Here is a 14,400-nt window from a genome sequence, read left to right on the forward strand (position 1 = left end):
AGTGAAGACTGAGGCAAAAAAGGTGTTGAGTACCTCAGCCTTCTCCTCATCTGCTATTACCAGCTTGCCAGTCTCGCTCATCAGCGGGGATACACTTTCTTTAACCATCCTTTTCCGGCTGATATACCTGTAGAAACCCTTCTTATTATTCTTTGCATCCCTAGCCAAGTTTAGCTCCAGCCGTGCCTTGGCCTTCCTGACCCCATTCCTACACAACCTGACCGCTTCCCTGTACTCTTCCCAGGACGCCTGTCCCTGCTTCCACTGCCTGTGCAGTTCCCTCTTCCTCCTTAGTCTGACACGCATCTCTTGTCTCAACCAAGACTTGTGTACCAAACCCCCTATCTCTGGGCAGGGCTGGGTGGCCCAAGTTCAGCTCTGTATTAAGACACATGCTGCTTTCTCTATGTGGTCATACTTGGTAGCTCTGCTTAGCTCAGCAGCTTGCCTTTCTTTTGTATGAGTCTCTGTAATGCCTTGAGCAAACATAAAATGATGACTTGCATGAATTTTTAGTCCCTCTTTAACTGAATTTAAATGTTTGACATAGGTTTTTCCTGGGAGAGCTGGCAAAAAGGCTCAGAAAGGAGTGTTCTTTGGGAGCAACCTTGCTTCCTGAGCAAAAAAACCACATCCTCAGTCTTGAACTGAGGGAAACCCTTTTTTGACATTAACAAGTATTGCAGGCATCCCTGGTGCTATTTATCTGGAGGTTAGTGTAGTTTAGCACTGATTGCATTTAAATCTTGTCTGCCAGACAATTGTAATCTTTTTTTAGCCATAGTTTACATGAGTACAGGTACTTTAAGCAGAAGAAAGGGATGTTTTTTAGACTTTCAGCTCAGACAGGTGCTCTAAGATTAGCTAAGGGGACATTATCTTAAAGGGAGATCTGCAAATTTATGAAGTAGTCTCATGCTCTACAACTAGACAGAGTTCTTTGTTGGGTTGGACCTGAACACAGCCCCACGCTCACAACTGTTGAGGTGTGAAAACTGAAATTTGTCAGAGGAAATATTAAGGAGTTCTGCCAGACTGGAGCATTAAAATCTATTTCATACTGCTTTCTGCATGGCATACTTGCTGTCCTTCTTCTTTCCATGCCATCGATTCCTTGCCTACTTACCAAGACCCTTTTTTCAATTATTTTTTTTTTTCACTCAACACCAAAAATATATTAGAAGTAGACCAGTTGGTACCTGGTTAGCAGAGTGAATAGAAGTTATTTCAATCCTAGTTTAAGTGATCAGCTGAGACTTTTTATTTCTCCTACATTTATGAAGCAGTTTGTAGAACTGAAACAGTTATCCCTATCAGTCAATTTATGTGCAGAGAGTATGCATATGCTCTTTTGTACAGCTGTGCTTTTACAACATGATGAGAGAGAATATAAGATGATATAGTCAGTTCTTCACAGTACATTTCACAGAGCAAATACAGTTAGGGTTGGGGGGGGGCAATTTTGCCATTTTCCGCCTATTGCAATTTAGTGTTTTATATATAAACCAGCATTTTCAAGACCTATTAAGTTGAAATCTGCTTTAGCCTGTGCTACTCGGCTCTGATTAACAATGTGTGTCTCTTGAAAGGAACCTCAAGCAAGCCTGCCTGCACTCTGCAAGCAATATCGCTATACCTGGATTCTTTTCTTTGTGCAGTCTTTTGAACGAAAGAGGAGGAAAAAGTGGGTGGAGATGATTGAATGCAGAGGTCAGTAGTTTATGTTCTTGCTTGCAACGTCAAGCATAATGTGTCCCTCATTGGCAGGCATGGTCAGATGGAGGAGCCAGAACAGAATAGTCGATTTAATCACTGTATTTTGGTTTTGGCCATGGCTTTTCTGGCATACGTCTCTCTGCACAGTGGTAGCCAGAGCTTGGTTCCAGGAGTAAGTGCTTTTCATATGTTTTGTAAATGGATGAGAGCAGGCTTTTGCCAAGTTTTCTGTACATGTGTATGTGACTTCTTCATTTCTACTGAATTAGCTTTATGTCATATTACAAGAAAGTCAGTAAAATATGTGTCAGATAAGTGAATCAGTAAGTTGGCTACTGAAAGAAATCTATCAATTATAATAAATATTTCCAAGATCTAATTTCATAGCAGCGTTTTATGATTAGGCTGTTCTCATTAATCCTTAATTTTTTGTTGTTTCTGTAGTTTGCTGTTTTATTATGCTCTCCAGGTAGGCCCGTTCTATATACTACAAAGGAAATACAGACTACTGTGACTTTGTTTAAAGCGTTTGGCACGCCACTTGCTAGAATTAAATCTCATTTAAGCTCATCTGAAATCATCTCTTTTATAGAAATTGCAAACCAGAAATAAAGTAGTGGTACAAAATGATGGTTTTTTTAAGGGATTTTTTTGTTTCTTAGAGTGGGGGTTATAGAAATATTCAGCAATTATATAAGTAAATATAACTTGTGACTGCTGCCTAGGGTATCTTTTTTCATGAACCAAAGATATACCACTGAGGAGTCTGAATGGATTAATTAATTTTCTTTGCTCAAGCAAGTGAAGTAAATCTGCCTTAAATTACATACTTTTAACATTGTCTGTGGTCTGTTTCACACAGATTTAATTTCTGGGGAATTTCGCAATTTCAAGGATATCAATCCTCTTACAATCTATAGTATGCTGTGAAGTAGTACCCAAACTAGGCAGCTGGTTACATCTGCAGATTAATTCTATGGTACTGTGTTTATTGTGATTCTTTTGTTTTGATAACTTGTTTTGACGACTTGTTGAATTGGGTAATTTGTGGTGACTTCCCTGCTTGGTATTTGAGATCTCAAATCATGTGAATTTTGCCTGTGAATTGGAATTTTTATGCCATTTATCCCAATTTATGTTGGCACAGGCTGACTTCTGTGTTTGAGATAGTGGAAGGAAATGTGCAATAGTTTATAAATTCATTCCAATCTATTTGCAATTTAATCTTATGATTGTTAGAATATAGGAATAGAAAATAAAATTTTATTTATAGTATCCTTTTCACACACACATATATTTAGCTTTTGTGAATGTCTTGGCTTTTCAGCAGAAATGTTTCATATGTCATGAGGGCTAAATTTTGATTATGGATCTGTAGAGAAAACTACCCTCAAAAAATCTTCATGTACGGTTGATTCCTGGGAATGTCTGGCCCTAAGATCATGAGGCAATTCCTTTTACTAATGAGAGTTTGTCTGCATGGAGGTATTGGAAAAGGTAATTAAAGGTATAATGCATGTTAATTGAAATCTGTAAAACTCCCATGCCCATGATTTTATTAATTAAGAGAGTGGCCTGAGGTCACAGTAATTCAATCGAAGACCTTAAAGGTACGGACCCTGTTGACAGACACCACAACAACATATGGTGAGGAATTTACTCTTGTGGACAAATCCATTTGTCAGATGCAGAACAGAAAAGTAAAATGGGCGAGAGCAGTGCTGGAATTTTCTTTCAAGGAGTTTTATTTCAATCTGTCTTAAAGTCTGTATCATGTCAGTCTTCAGTTGGAAAGTTTCCTTTCATTTCTGGATTGTAATTAATGCTCAGATTTTATGCATTAATAGTAGCCAGTGGGGGAGAGGAAATTGGGAGGGGGAATAGGATATGGTAGCCATGTCTCAGTGCCGCCCATACTGCGTTGCTAGGTCAGAGAGGAAGGAAGCTAGCTGCCAAAATAGTGTATATTTTTTTTTTTCCAGTCTTTGGTAACTCCTGGAGTTCTCAGACGTATTTTAAGACTTCTCTGGTGTCTTGCTATCAAATCCACACTTGTAAAAACATGACTTTTGCTGTTGTGATGTTTGTATTGCATGGACATTTCAGTAGGACACAGATACTGCTGACTGAACTGCAAGAGAAATGCAAACAGTGTGGAAGATCCACTGTTTACAGAGGACTATCACAGCGGTGTATAGGTCTGAAAAGAGCCATGCTGGTTTTACAAACATTTAGTTTGCATGTGTTAATTTGAATCACTTTCAGTTTGGGCTCGTAAGTGGTTAAAATAAAGAACATTCTTGCTGACTGCATGGACTTCCGTCAACCGAGCGCACTGCTGCAGTACTGCTGTATAGGCAGACACTACGTCATGTCGTTATCTCTGTTTAGCTTGCCTGTGCTTTATCATGTTGCCTAACAGTTTTAATAAAAAAAAAAAAAAAAAAAAGAAAAGAAAAAAAAAAAGAGATACTAGTATGAATAGTTGTAAGTAGAACTATCTGAAAGCAGCGGATCTGGAGTGCCTTACACCAGCTGCTTGCTGAAACAAAGAGAAGTATTATGAGAGGCACAATAAATGTGTTTGCTATCTCTGCTTTCAGTTGCAGCGCAGACACAAGCCATCACAGTAATGAATTATGAAGACTGGAGTTTGGACTTAGGGAATTTTATAAAACACAGTTGTTTTATCACAGTGTTGTCTTGCCAGTTGTATGATGCTAGTCTGGTTACCATGGAGTGTGGTCAGTTGGGGGAGACAAATGTAGTCAGTAAAACAGCATTTTGTGTGGTAGATTCTGCTGTGGTTTCTCCCTCTCTGGTTTAAATTCAAGTTTGGTAAGGAGGAAAGTAGTGTGGGGAAAGATGTCGTCCTTCTTCCTTGGACAAAAAGCAGTTTTAGCCCTAGTCAAACTTACAGGCTGTGTGAGAACGCATGGTGCAGTACAAATACAGTATATGAATGTGTGATTTAAACCCGTAAATGATGTAGAGTTATTTTTTTCCTCTTGATCTTACTCTGTTACCCAGACTCTTCTGTTTGGAATTGTTCTCTGCTTGCCTTGTGTCTGCAGGATGGGCTATAGAAGGTGCTGAGCACCCGTATCTTCTGAGGAGGTGCTCCGTGCCTTCCAACCTATCCGGTAAAAGCTCCTGCTGCTCCTCCCTGCTCACTGCTGCTACCTGTTTGTGAAGTGTTGTTAATTTGATTAATTTTGGCCGAATGGCTCTCTGTGGTGCTGCAGATAAATATACCAGAAGGTATCTGAAGGCCTCGGTGTCCCCTGCATAATTACATTATTTTACAATTAGAAAAATGCATTACTAAATTCAACAGGCTTTAATTAAAAGCCATTCCTTTCTTTGCTGAGTTTCTTTAAAATGGGTTTCTATAATTCCAGCATACTATAGCAATAGGATTTTTACCAGATTTTCTACTCAATCTGGATGTTAATATATAAATGCTTTTGTTACTATACATATAATAAGATGAATTGGTTTTGTTGTTGTTAAGACAAAAAAAAAAAACCCACTGAAATAATTGTATAGTATCAAGGCTCCTAGGCGCTATTTGGGAAAAAGGAAAAGTTTCTAACTTACTAAATTGGACAACGTCTAGAGACTTTTGTCTTTCGTAAACATCAGAGTTAGCTTTACATGGATATCTAAATGGCCTGGGCTCCTGTCAGGAGTTGCTCGGAAGAAATCAGCAGGAGTTGGGTGCCTAAATGGAATTTGTAGTTCTTGTAGTAGAATTCTGTGTTTGAGTATTCAGAAGTGATCTGAGATACTGCAAGAGAGAAGAGCGATTGCACAGGGGTGGGATGAAAGTATCACAAACCTTAGCTGATGAAAGTTTTATCTTTTGACATTGGTATGAACTTCCCCCCCCCAAGATAGAAGTGAGGGAGATTCCTCACTGAGAGAAACTGGTGTGATGTGGTTTACTTCCAAAGTCTAGAATATGAATGCTATGTAGGTGGAGTTTCTACTGGCAAAATATAAAGGCTGAAGAAAAAATGCAGAAATTTTACTGCTATGAAGATTATTTCATATGAGAGGTCTTTTTGATAAAAGCTTCTCTGTGTGACATTAGAGTGGTTGGGGGGGGGGCTTTGGTTGTTTTGAACAGGAGAGGGTCTGGATTTCTGTCTGAGAGCATTTGCAGTAGGGCAAAGTTTTTTACTATTTAGCTGAGATGGAAAGTTCCTATTTAGATTTGGTGCCAGAGTCTTTAATAGAAATCATGACTTGTGGTATATTATAGGTCAGTGTATATTTGCTAGTTTATATTATGCTGACTAAATTGGCAAAATGCTTATTTTTACTGGTAAACATTCAGGAGGTTTTCTCCTTACTCGTTCTTTTTCCAACAAAATAGTATTTGTCGTGTGTGGATTTAGGGCAACATTTTATAAATCATCTGCCTCGGCGATGATGTGAAAATGTGCAGTGGCATACAAAGATTTCCATTGTCAGGTACATCAGGGCTGTAGATGGAGTTAACTTTATCCTAATTTTAGTTCTGGAAATTATGGCCGTGTAGAAAACAAAATGCTTCTGGCAGTGTAGGAAAAATACAAATGTTAAACTCTAGCAAAAGTGGCTATTTCAGGGATATTACCAGAACGAGTAACCCTGGTTAATTTAGCTCCTCTCCAAGCCCCTTATGAACCCCGCAAAGCATTTTTTTTTTTTCTTTTTTTAAACATCTTTAAATCCCTATGAAGTCTAAATATGACCTGTGGCTGTAAGGATGTGAGTACCAGTAAAGTCCATAACTGCTGGTGAAATGTAGCACTGTGCTTTAGGCTATACATTTAGCGAGACATTTAATTGCAATGGTAGAAGTCCTGTGGTCACGCTTTAATGCGTGCTTAGTAACAATACGTGGATGTGTTTATGTGCAAGCTAACTGTATAGTTTCTGCAGTTATTTATACACAGCTCCCACATGCTGTGAATAGCATTTTCTAAGTGTTAGATTGTATAAAACTTACAATCTACTCAGTGCTCTACTGCCAGTCTGCCTGGTTGAAAATTAGCATTCTTCAAATTGAAATTTTGTGATTCTTGTGCTGAAGGACTGTGCTCTTTTTTTCACTGCTCCAAACATAGTTTAAAAGGATAGAGAAGGACATTTAAGGCCAAACTTATGCTTGCATCAGCAAGTTCCAATTTTTTCCCTAATTTTTACCTTGCATAGTTCTATACCAGACAAACTTGGTTTGGACAGCTTTTTATAAAAGGAATAATTTGAGAATTTGAATGTTTATTCAGTTTTAGATCTTGAATATTTGGCATAAATGTGAACTGTAGCCCTGGAATTTATAACCACAACCATAAGAGAAGGAACAAAGCGTATTTCGTTGTGAATAGTCATGCTTTGCAGAATGAGGTAATAAAAGTTCAGGGTTGGAATGGCAGCTTGTAAGAAGGAATGCCTCTGAATAAAAACGCTGTTGGAAAGATGTGTTAGCTCAGCCTTCCAGATCATCTGGGGTGAGTTGACCCCTCTCGTGTTACCTTTTCTCAATTGTTTATTCCAGCATAAAGCACCAAAGTACGGTTCATGATGCCTTATTTATCTCTCAGCCACATAAAACTTGCCTGTGTGGACCTGACATCTCTTTGGGACATTCTTCTGCAAGAGTGTTTTGAAAAGCTTACTATTCTACCTCTCTTTGCTCTGTCATGTTCACGCTCACTTGTCTTCTTCCTGTAGGTGAAGCAGCTCTAAGAGGTGAGCCCAGAATGCAGTCTCTTCCAGTATCCCCTGCTTTAACCAACCACCGAACGGGCCCTCCTCCCATCAGTCCCAACAAGAGAAAGCTCAGCATGGACCAAGGGGAGGATGAGCTAGACTGTGAAAATGACCATGTTTCTAAAATGAGTCGCATGTTCAATCCGCATCTGTAAGTGCCTCGCTTTCATTACCACGGGTTCATAGAATTTAATGCTATTCCCTTAATTTTTGTGTGCGCTAAAATCGTACCATGTCTAAAACTTTGTGCTAGGTTTTTCCTTTGTTCCAGCTTGTACAGAAGATCTGCACAGAGGCCAGTGTGATTAGATGGGTGACTTCTTGTTTTCTTTTGTTTTCATACAGCATGAAGTAACAAGAATTAGCCCAACTTTGCTATTTATAGTAAAACCACATGCATTCACCTTGCAATTTCTCAAGTATTGTTCGTTCTTTGTAATCTGCTCCTTTCGCTTCCCCGGATTCCGTATGCTCTGCTGATGGGGGTGGGGAAGCAGAAGGAGGGGAAACAGAAGTGCTTTGCATTTTTCTGAGGCCAGGAGATTGTGAGCCAGATGCTCAGTCTGCCTTGACAACTGGGCAAGCGCAGTTGTTGCTAAACATTACTTAAACCGATTGCACTGCAGCTCTGACAGTCAGATGTGGAATTTTTCATACAGGTAAGGGGTTGATGAGTTAGGTGAATGTCTTGGGTAATCATCAGATGCCATTCTTGCTGTGTTCTCATGCCTGGAAATGCAAGTCTGGTTGGCATAAGTACAGGCTTAGAGAATTCCTTTCATTCTTGACTGGAGGAAAGCAATCAGAGTCGTTCAGCAGTCCAGGGCAGCCTGATAGCTGTACGCCTTTCCCTGCTGCCTCAGCTCCTGCAGCCTCTGCATTCCTCACATTCTGCGCTGCTGTGGACTGTTGTGTGCAGTCATAAGATTCGGACAGAGGTATTTATCCTCAAATAAATCACCGTAGTGTTAGTCAGAGGCTGGGCCTGTAGTCTGCAGTCTTGGAATTTGTTACAAATCAGGAATCCAGCACTGAAGTAATGCAAAACAATAAAAGCTCACAAGCAGAGAGAGACTTCTCATGTACAACATACTTGTTCTTTCTCCTAAAAACTTAACTATTTACAGCCCTTCTTTGGAGCTGAGAATGCTGGTATTGGAAAGAACTGTATGCTCTATTTCTGCGGCACGCATACATGACAGAACGGGAGAAATTTATGGCATTTTTGAATTATTATGTAACTTTGTGGGAGAAGGTGTGGGGTTTTGGTTTTTTTTTTTAAACTCATTTGCTAGCAATGAAATAAAACACAGCTGGCAGTTATGTACATTGTAACACTTTATACAGTGGAGGTCATAAAAATAATGAAGTCTGAACCAACAGACTCATGTGCAACCAAGGTTCAAACCTAAAAGATACAGGCAGTTACTCTATGCGATCTCTTAGATATATTGTAAAGCTATCTGATCTTTTCCCAGTATGGTGCGTTTTTACTCATCCACTATGGTGCGTTTTTACTCAATAGATTCCTTGTGTGATTTTATACCTGAAATCTGCATCTTTTCTTCTAATAATAACCAGCACTGTTTGTCTGCCTAGTGTTCATGTGTTGGGACTTAATGTATTTCAATTAAACCATCTACTGCAGATGAATCATGATCTAAAATAGCATACACGAGGCCATCTTTTTTCTACCTTATTTTGTACGTTTGACCTGGCCGTATGAAAATACTCTTTCAAATGAGTATTACAAAAACTCAAACTTTTGTGCTATGTCTGAAGTAGCTGTATATATTTCAGATAGATCAAGAAAGTTCAGATACCTCCTCTGAAATTTATTCCCACTTCCCTGCCACCGCCACCAATGAAGTTATTTTTTCAAATTTTTTTTGTGTTTTCCCTCTTTTTTGGATTATGACATTCTGGTGTAACAACAGAAATGGGGTACTCAAACTCCATGGAACAGTCCTAAAAAATTTGTTTGGAGATGGGAAGTGTGTTGTAGAAGCTTGACTTGTTTGCACTAATGACTGTAGATTTGGGGGAAGAAATATTTCATGGAACGCAATAATGGCAGTCACATTGTAGTGACTTGGAGGTTCTAGAAGTGTAAGTTTGACTACATTCAATTTAGAAAACCAAATCCGTAAGAGGTGCAGAGCGTGATGTGGAGACTACATGGCACAGTATCTTTGGTGACAGACATTTTTGTGATTTGGGCTATAAAGATGAGGTTTAGAGTTCCCTGCATTTTGAACTTCTCAGGACAAAGTCCCCTGAAAGCACAGGACAAAAGAGTTGGTGACACAAAAACTGTTGCTGAGCATAGCTGCCCCAGTCAATATCAGGGCGACAGACTGCACATCTTTGCCACATAGTGGTGTTTAAATCTGTACTCCTCTGGCCGAATGTCTTCTGTTATTCTAAATGTCCAGATGGACAGATCTTTTTCATTTGGAAGTCAGTGCTTAGAAGAGGAGTCTTTCTAACAGCGAGCAGCTCTTGTTCAGACATTTGGGTCTTTGTGATTGCCTTGGTAGAACTGTGAAGCAGTTGTATATTCATCCTCTTAACACCAGCATATTGGGGTTGGAAACCTAATTAAACAGCACAAGGATTGTGTGCCGTGGTCCATTATAAATGGTAGAACCTTTCATTAGCAATTGGATGTTAACTCTTAGGTACCAGCACCGTAGCATCACAGTCACTGTGCTTCAGTAGGAATGAATCCATTTAAATGCCTTGGATGTTTCATTGGAAAACCAGCGATGCCAGCCTTTTCTTCTGAAATTAAATGCTCTGAGATATTCCCTGCTGAGGTGTAACTCCCTTATGTAACTTCTTTGATTAGGTTCTTTGAGTGGTACTCAGCTATGTTTACTTTTATCATGGAAAAGTACAACTACTGGAGTACAGTCGGTAGTACAGTAGAGTGAATCAAATGCCCTGGCAATCCTACTGTGTTTCTGAAACACGTAATGGAATTCCTGTGCAATGAATAATTTATCAAAGGCTCTGTTTTCCAGAGGAGAAAATTCTCAGCTTTAGGATAAAAAAATAATTTGAAAAATCAGTGTGTGAAACTGCCTACCTTACTTACGGCAGTGTACCAGACTGTGTACAGCTTCTGTACTTTTGTGGTCACAGAAAATACACCGGTGAGCTCTTTGCTTGGGAAAAATGAATACTTCCACCCCAAATTAAAACCCAGGCATTGTAATATGAAATGCCTTTATTTGCATATTCCACTTTCCTGTACCTCCCTCAAGTGTTTCACTTAAAACATGTTCGCTAAAGTATACTTTATATACTTGTACATTATCCCGTGCAGAATTACAACGTGCTTTTTGTCTCATACTTTCTTTTCTGCTGCTTTGTAAGGGAGAGGCGAGTTTATTTTAAGCTTCAAGTTGGAACATGCCTTTGTTTTCGTATGACTTCACTGAATTCACCTTGAGTTACAGAAGAGCAATTAGGAGATTGATTCACAGAAGAATTACAAGCGCTTAAGGTATGGGTAGAGCGGCTGGAGAACTGTACCCGTCCTTCTTAACAAGCGAAGCTGCTTTGTTATGTTTCCGAGGTGTATTTATTAGCCTTTGGTGGCAAGTTCTGGGGCAAGATTAGCTCTCTTTGGGCATGGTGGCGCGAGGGGAGGGGGAATGAAGTGCCTTGTACCTTTAAGCGAAGGTCTCGGGCCTGACCTATGTTATGTGGGTTTCTTGTTTGTCAGGCTGGAGGCATTTTCTCATTTTCACAGTTCAGCTGAAAACAAAGGCCTCCTTATCCTTGCAGGGAGCTCTGAGGCGCTGACATCAGCCTTTTCCCAGCGGGCATCACTTCTGCCGTAAGAGTCCTCCCAGGGAGCCCAAGCACAGCTTCTCAGGGCACCTTGCTTGCTAAAGTAGCAAAGGAAACGAGGAAAAAAAAGACCACGAAATTTTGAAATTCTTTAATTTCTTTTTTTAAAAGAAATCACAGCGGGCTGACTTTGCTTCTCTTGATTTTTTTTTTTTTTTTTTTTTTTTTTTTTTTTTTTTTTTTTTTTTTGGTGGGAACTATCAAATATGCAGCTCTTAGCTGCTTCTGGGCCAGGAGAGTGACAGCTAATGCTTTAGACTGCGGTGCAGCAATTTTAAAAATAGTTTGCATGCTAGCCAGCTGTGGGATCAAATCACTGTATTTAAGGTTGAAGTGAACTGATGTCACTGGCACCTTCAAAAAGATTCAGATTTTTTGTTACTGGTAAAATTATATGTGCAGCTGACCATCTCAATTTATATTAGAAGGGAACTTTTTTTTTTTGTTCGCTCATGGAGTACATCAGGCTGAAACTTACCATTTTTGGTTTGAGACAAGCAGGCTTGTAAATGGGATATTTTCCTCTCAGTCTCTTTGTCACCATTCCCATTTAGTTGGTGCCATTAGGATCACAATGAAAATTAATTTCTATATGAAAACCGTCTTCCGGCAAAAATTTGCAGCTGTTATATGGATGCCCGAGGAACAATCATCTCTTGATTTGTGTGATGTATAATTTGACTTGTAGTAAAAGAAAGGTCTATACAGGAATAAGGTAGTTTAACATGTATTGTGTAAGATGATGGTTAGTTCTGGACACAACCACACAGACCCAGATGCTTCCGTTTCAAATTCTAGGCTGCGTTTTCACTTTTGTTACAGTGAAGAATCATGGCAAATCGGATCTGTGAAGCCAGGCTAGATTCCTGGAGTTTGGACGCTGACGTGCATATCATAACTTCCTTACTGTGAATATCCAATGGAGAATGCTTGCTTTAATGACCCAGTAATATAAATTACCTTGGCACCTTTTTTAATAAATCTGTTTTAAGCTGTCCTGAAAGCTACCTGGATTTGAAGACTTTAGGAGGTCATTTCATCTGACATCCTGCTCAAAGCAGGGTCAGCAGCATCCTCTTTGAGCTTGTAGTAGCTCAAAGTAAGGAATTTTGAGTAAGATCTGAAGTATTCAATAAATGGTGCTCCTTACTAGAGGGGGACTCCTTCACCTTCCTCCCTCCCGTTCCCTGACCCCAGCTGAGAATGCACGGTGCAAACGTTCCTCAGAAGATCAGGTCACTGTTGTGGTGGAGGGTGGCTCCAGCTCCAAGTACAGCTTGAAAAGATTTAGAATTGGGTTGCAGAGGTAGCATGGGAGCTTTCTGAAAAGTTCTTTGCTGCTAACTACTGCTTTTTTGGTTCCAAACCTCACGCAGTATTAAGAAATATGTTTACAGTGTCATTTTATTGTGACAAATTGGAATTGGGGGGGGGAACAAAACCAACCCAACACACACAACTTGGAACACCCAAAATGTCTCTCATTTGCTTGTAGGCATCTTCTCTCGGTTCTCTTGGCACGAATATGCCTTTGAAGTATTTTAGGATTAACCTCGTGTTTTCAAAGCAGTCCTGTTGAAGCTGAAATCCCCTGTGGAACTGGTACAGTGTGGCTCTTGTTGGTTGCAGTGGACAAAGGATTTACAGAGCAGGTTTCAAACTGCTTCCCCTCTTTTTTTTCTTTTCTTGTATGCATTGCTTGAATGATGGACCAAATAAATCAAACGTATTTTCTCCTTTATTAATGGACATCACTCACTACACAGAATTATTCTTAAATTGTTTCCAACAGATGTACATTAAATTGAACCTTCAGAGGCGGACTTGAAAGAGCTAGCATATCTGAGTTAATATTTAACACCAAGTTTTGCAGAAGTTCGTATCCAAGGGGGAATTTCAGAAAGTACTTGAGTCCCTTTCAGTTCAGAAGGGTGCAGCCAAGCATATGTGAAATGTTTGTTATGAACAGTTTCAGGGCTAAAAAATGATTGCTAGTTTATCAGTCCATCACAGAAAGGCTTGATCTGTCAAAATTTGGGTATATGTTTAAGTACTTGGGAAAAAAAAATAATAATCAGGCAATGTTAGTTCAGGTGTCTCCACTTGCAAACAGAAGGGGTTTGGTAGTTAGCTCCAGAATTCTGCTTTGATATCATGTTTTCCACTTTAATTTCCCTTCTTTTGTGAAGGAATGTAAAACTTCCATAGGACATTCAGGCTCCAGCCCACCTCATGAAGCAAAAAGCTGGGTCCTCATCACACCAGTGCCCAGAGGCCAGGGCACCCATGCAAGGAGGCACCCGCTGACCAGAGGTGATGAGGGGTCCCATGCACGGGCACCAAACACGAATCCCTTGAGCCCTGGCACTGGCTTGGCACTCAGGGGGGCTCATTCTTCATTTTCATTAAAGGGAAATTTTACATTGCATAAATAATCCTTTATCTAAACTGATCCAGAGGTCTGATAGCTAAACAAGAGGGAAGAAAATAAGCAGTAATGTTTACAAACATATTCTAGATGTATATCCTAGCCATATGGAAACAAAGGTTTAATCTCGCTTCTTTCTATTTAAGCATTTTCCCAGATGTTTCCTGTAGTTTGACAGATGTACCATTTATTAGAAAGTTGCGCTCTGGAGAATTAGAATGTTATGGACACGGTTGCTATAGACAATGACTCTGCAAGGGTAAGATTCGGAATAAAATGTTACATTAATTTCTAGTTGAGTAAATAGATTATTTTTTTTTTCCCCAGCCCGAAAGCGCTGGGCTGGACAATCTCCTTTCATATTCCCTCGCGCTGTAATGCGCTGCAAACATGTGCCCTGGCCTTAACTCATTCCTGCAAAATTGCTGAGTGCTGACCCGAATAAATGGCGTTATTTCCTAGTGTTGAAAGGTGAAAAGTATTCCTCGGCCTATTTCTGTTGCACCTTTTCGTTTCAGGTAAGTGGTCTCATCGGTGCCCGCCCCTCCGCCCCAGGTTTGGGCACCCGACGCGGCCCGTGGAGAAATGGCGGGGGCGGTGAGGGCGCGGGTCCCGGCTCACGGTGCGGCGGG

The 14,400-nt window shown here is 40.0% G+C and overlaps 1 protein-coding gene across 3 annotated transcripts in view; it reads left to right on the top strand.

The window, feature by feature from the left end:
* The window catches only part of VGLL4 (vestigial like family member 4), a 110,428-nt gene that overhangs the window by 76,664 nt on the left and 19,364 nt on the right, over positions 1-14,400 (top strand). For 2 of the 3 annotated variants that reach the window (XM_009636639.2, XM_009636638.2), the window contains one exon: positions 7,441-7,630. In XM_009636639.2, coding sequence (XP_009634934.1) covers positions 7,441-7,630 — 190 coding nt within the window. Of the gene's footprint in view, positions 1-1,695; positions 1,711-7,440; positions 7,631-14,400 lie in introns of those variants that run through there. The other variant, XM_035892205.1, reaches the window with a different exon arrangement.

The sequence above is a fragment of the Egretta garzetta genome, unplaced genomic scaffold, assembly GCF_000687185.1.
Source record: "Egretta garzetta isolate BGI_Z169 unplaced genomic scaffold, ASM68718v1 scaffold553, whole genome shotgun sequence".
Taxonomy (NCBI): domain Eukaryota; kingdom Metazoa; phylum Chordata; class Aves; order Pelecaniformes; family Ardeidae; genus Egretta; species Egretta garzetta.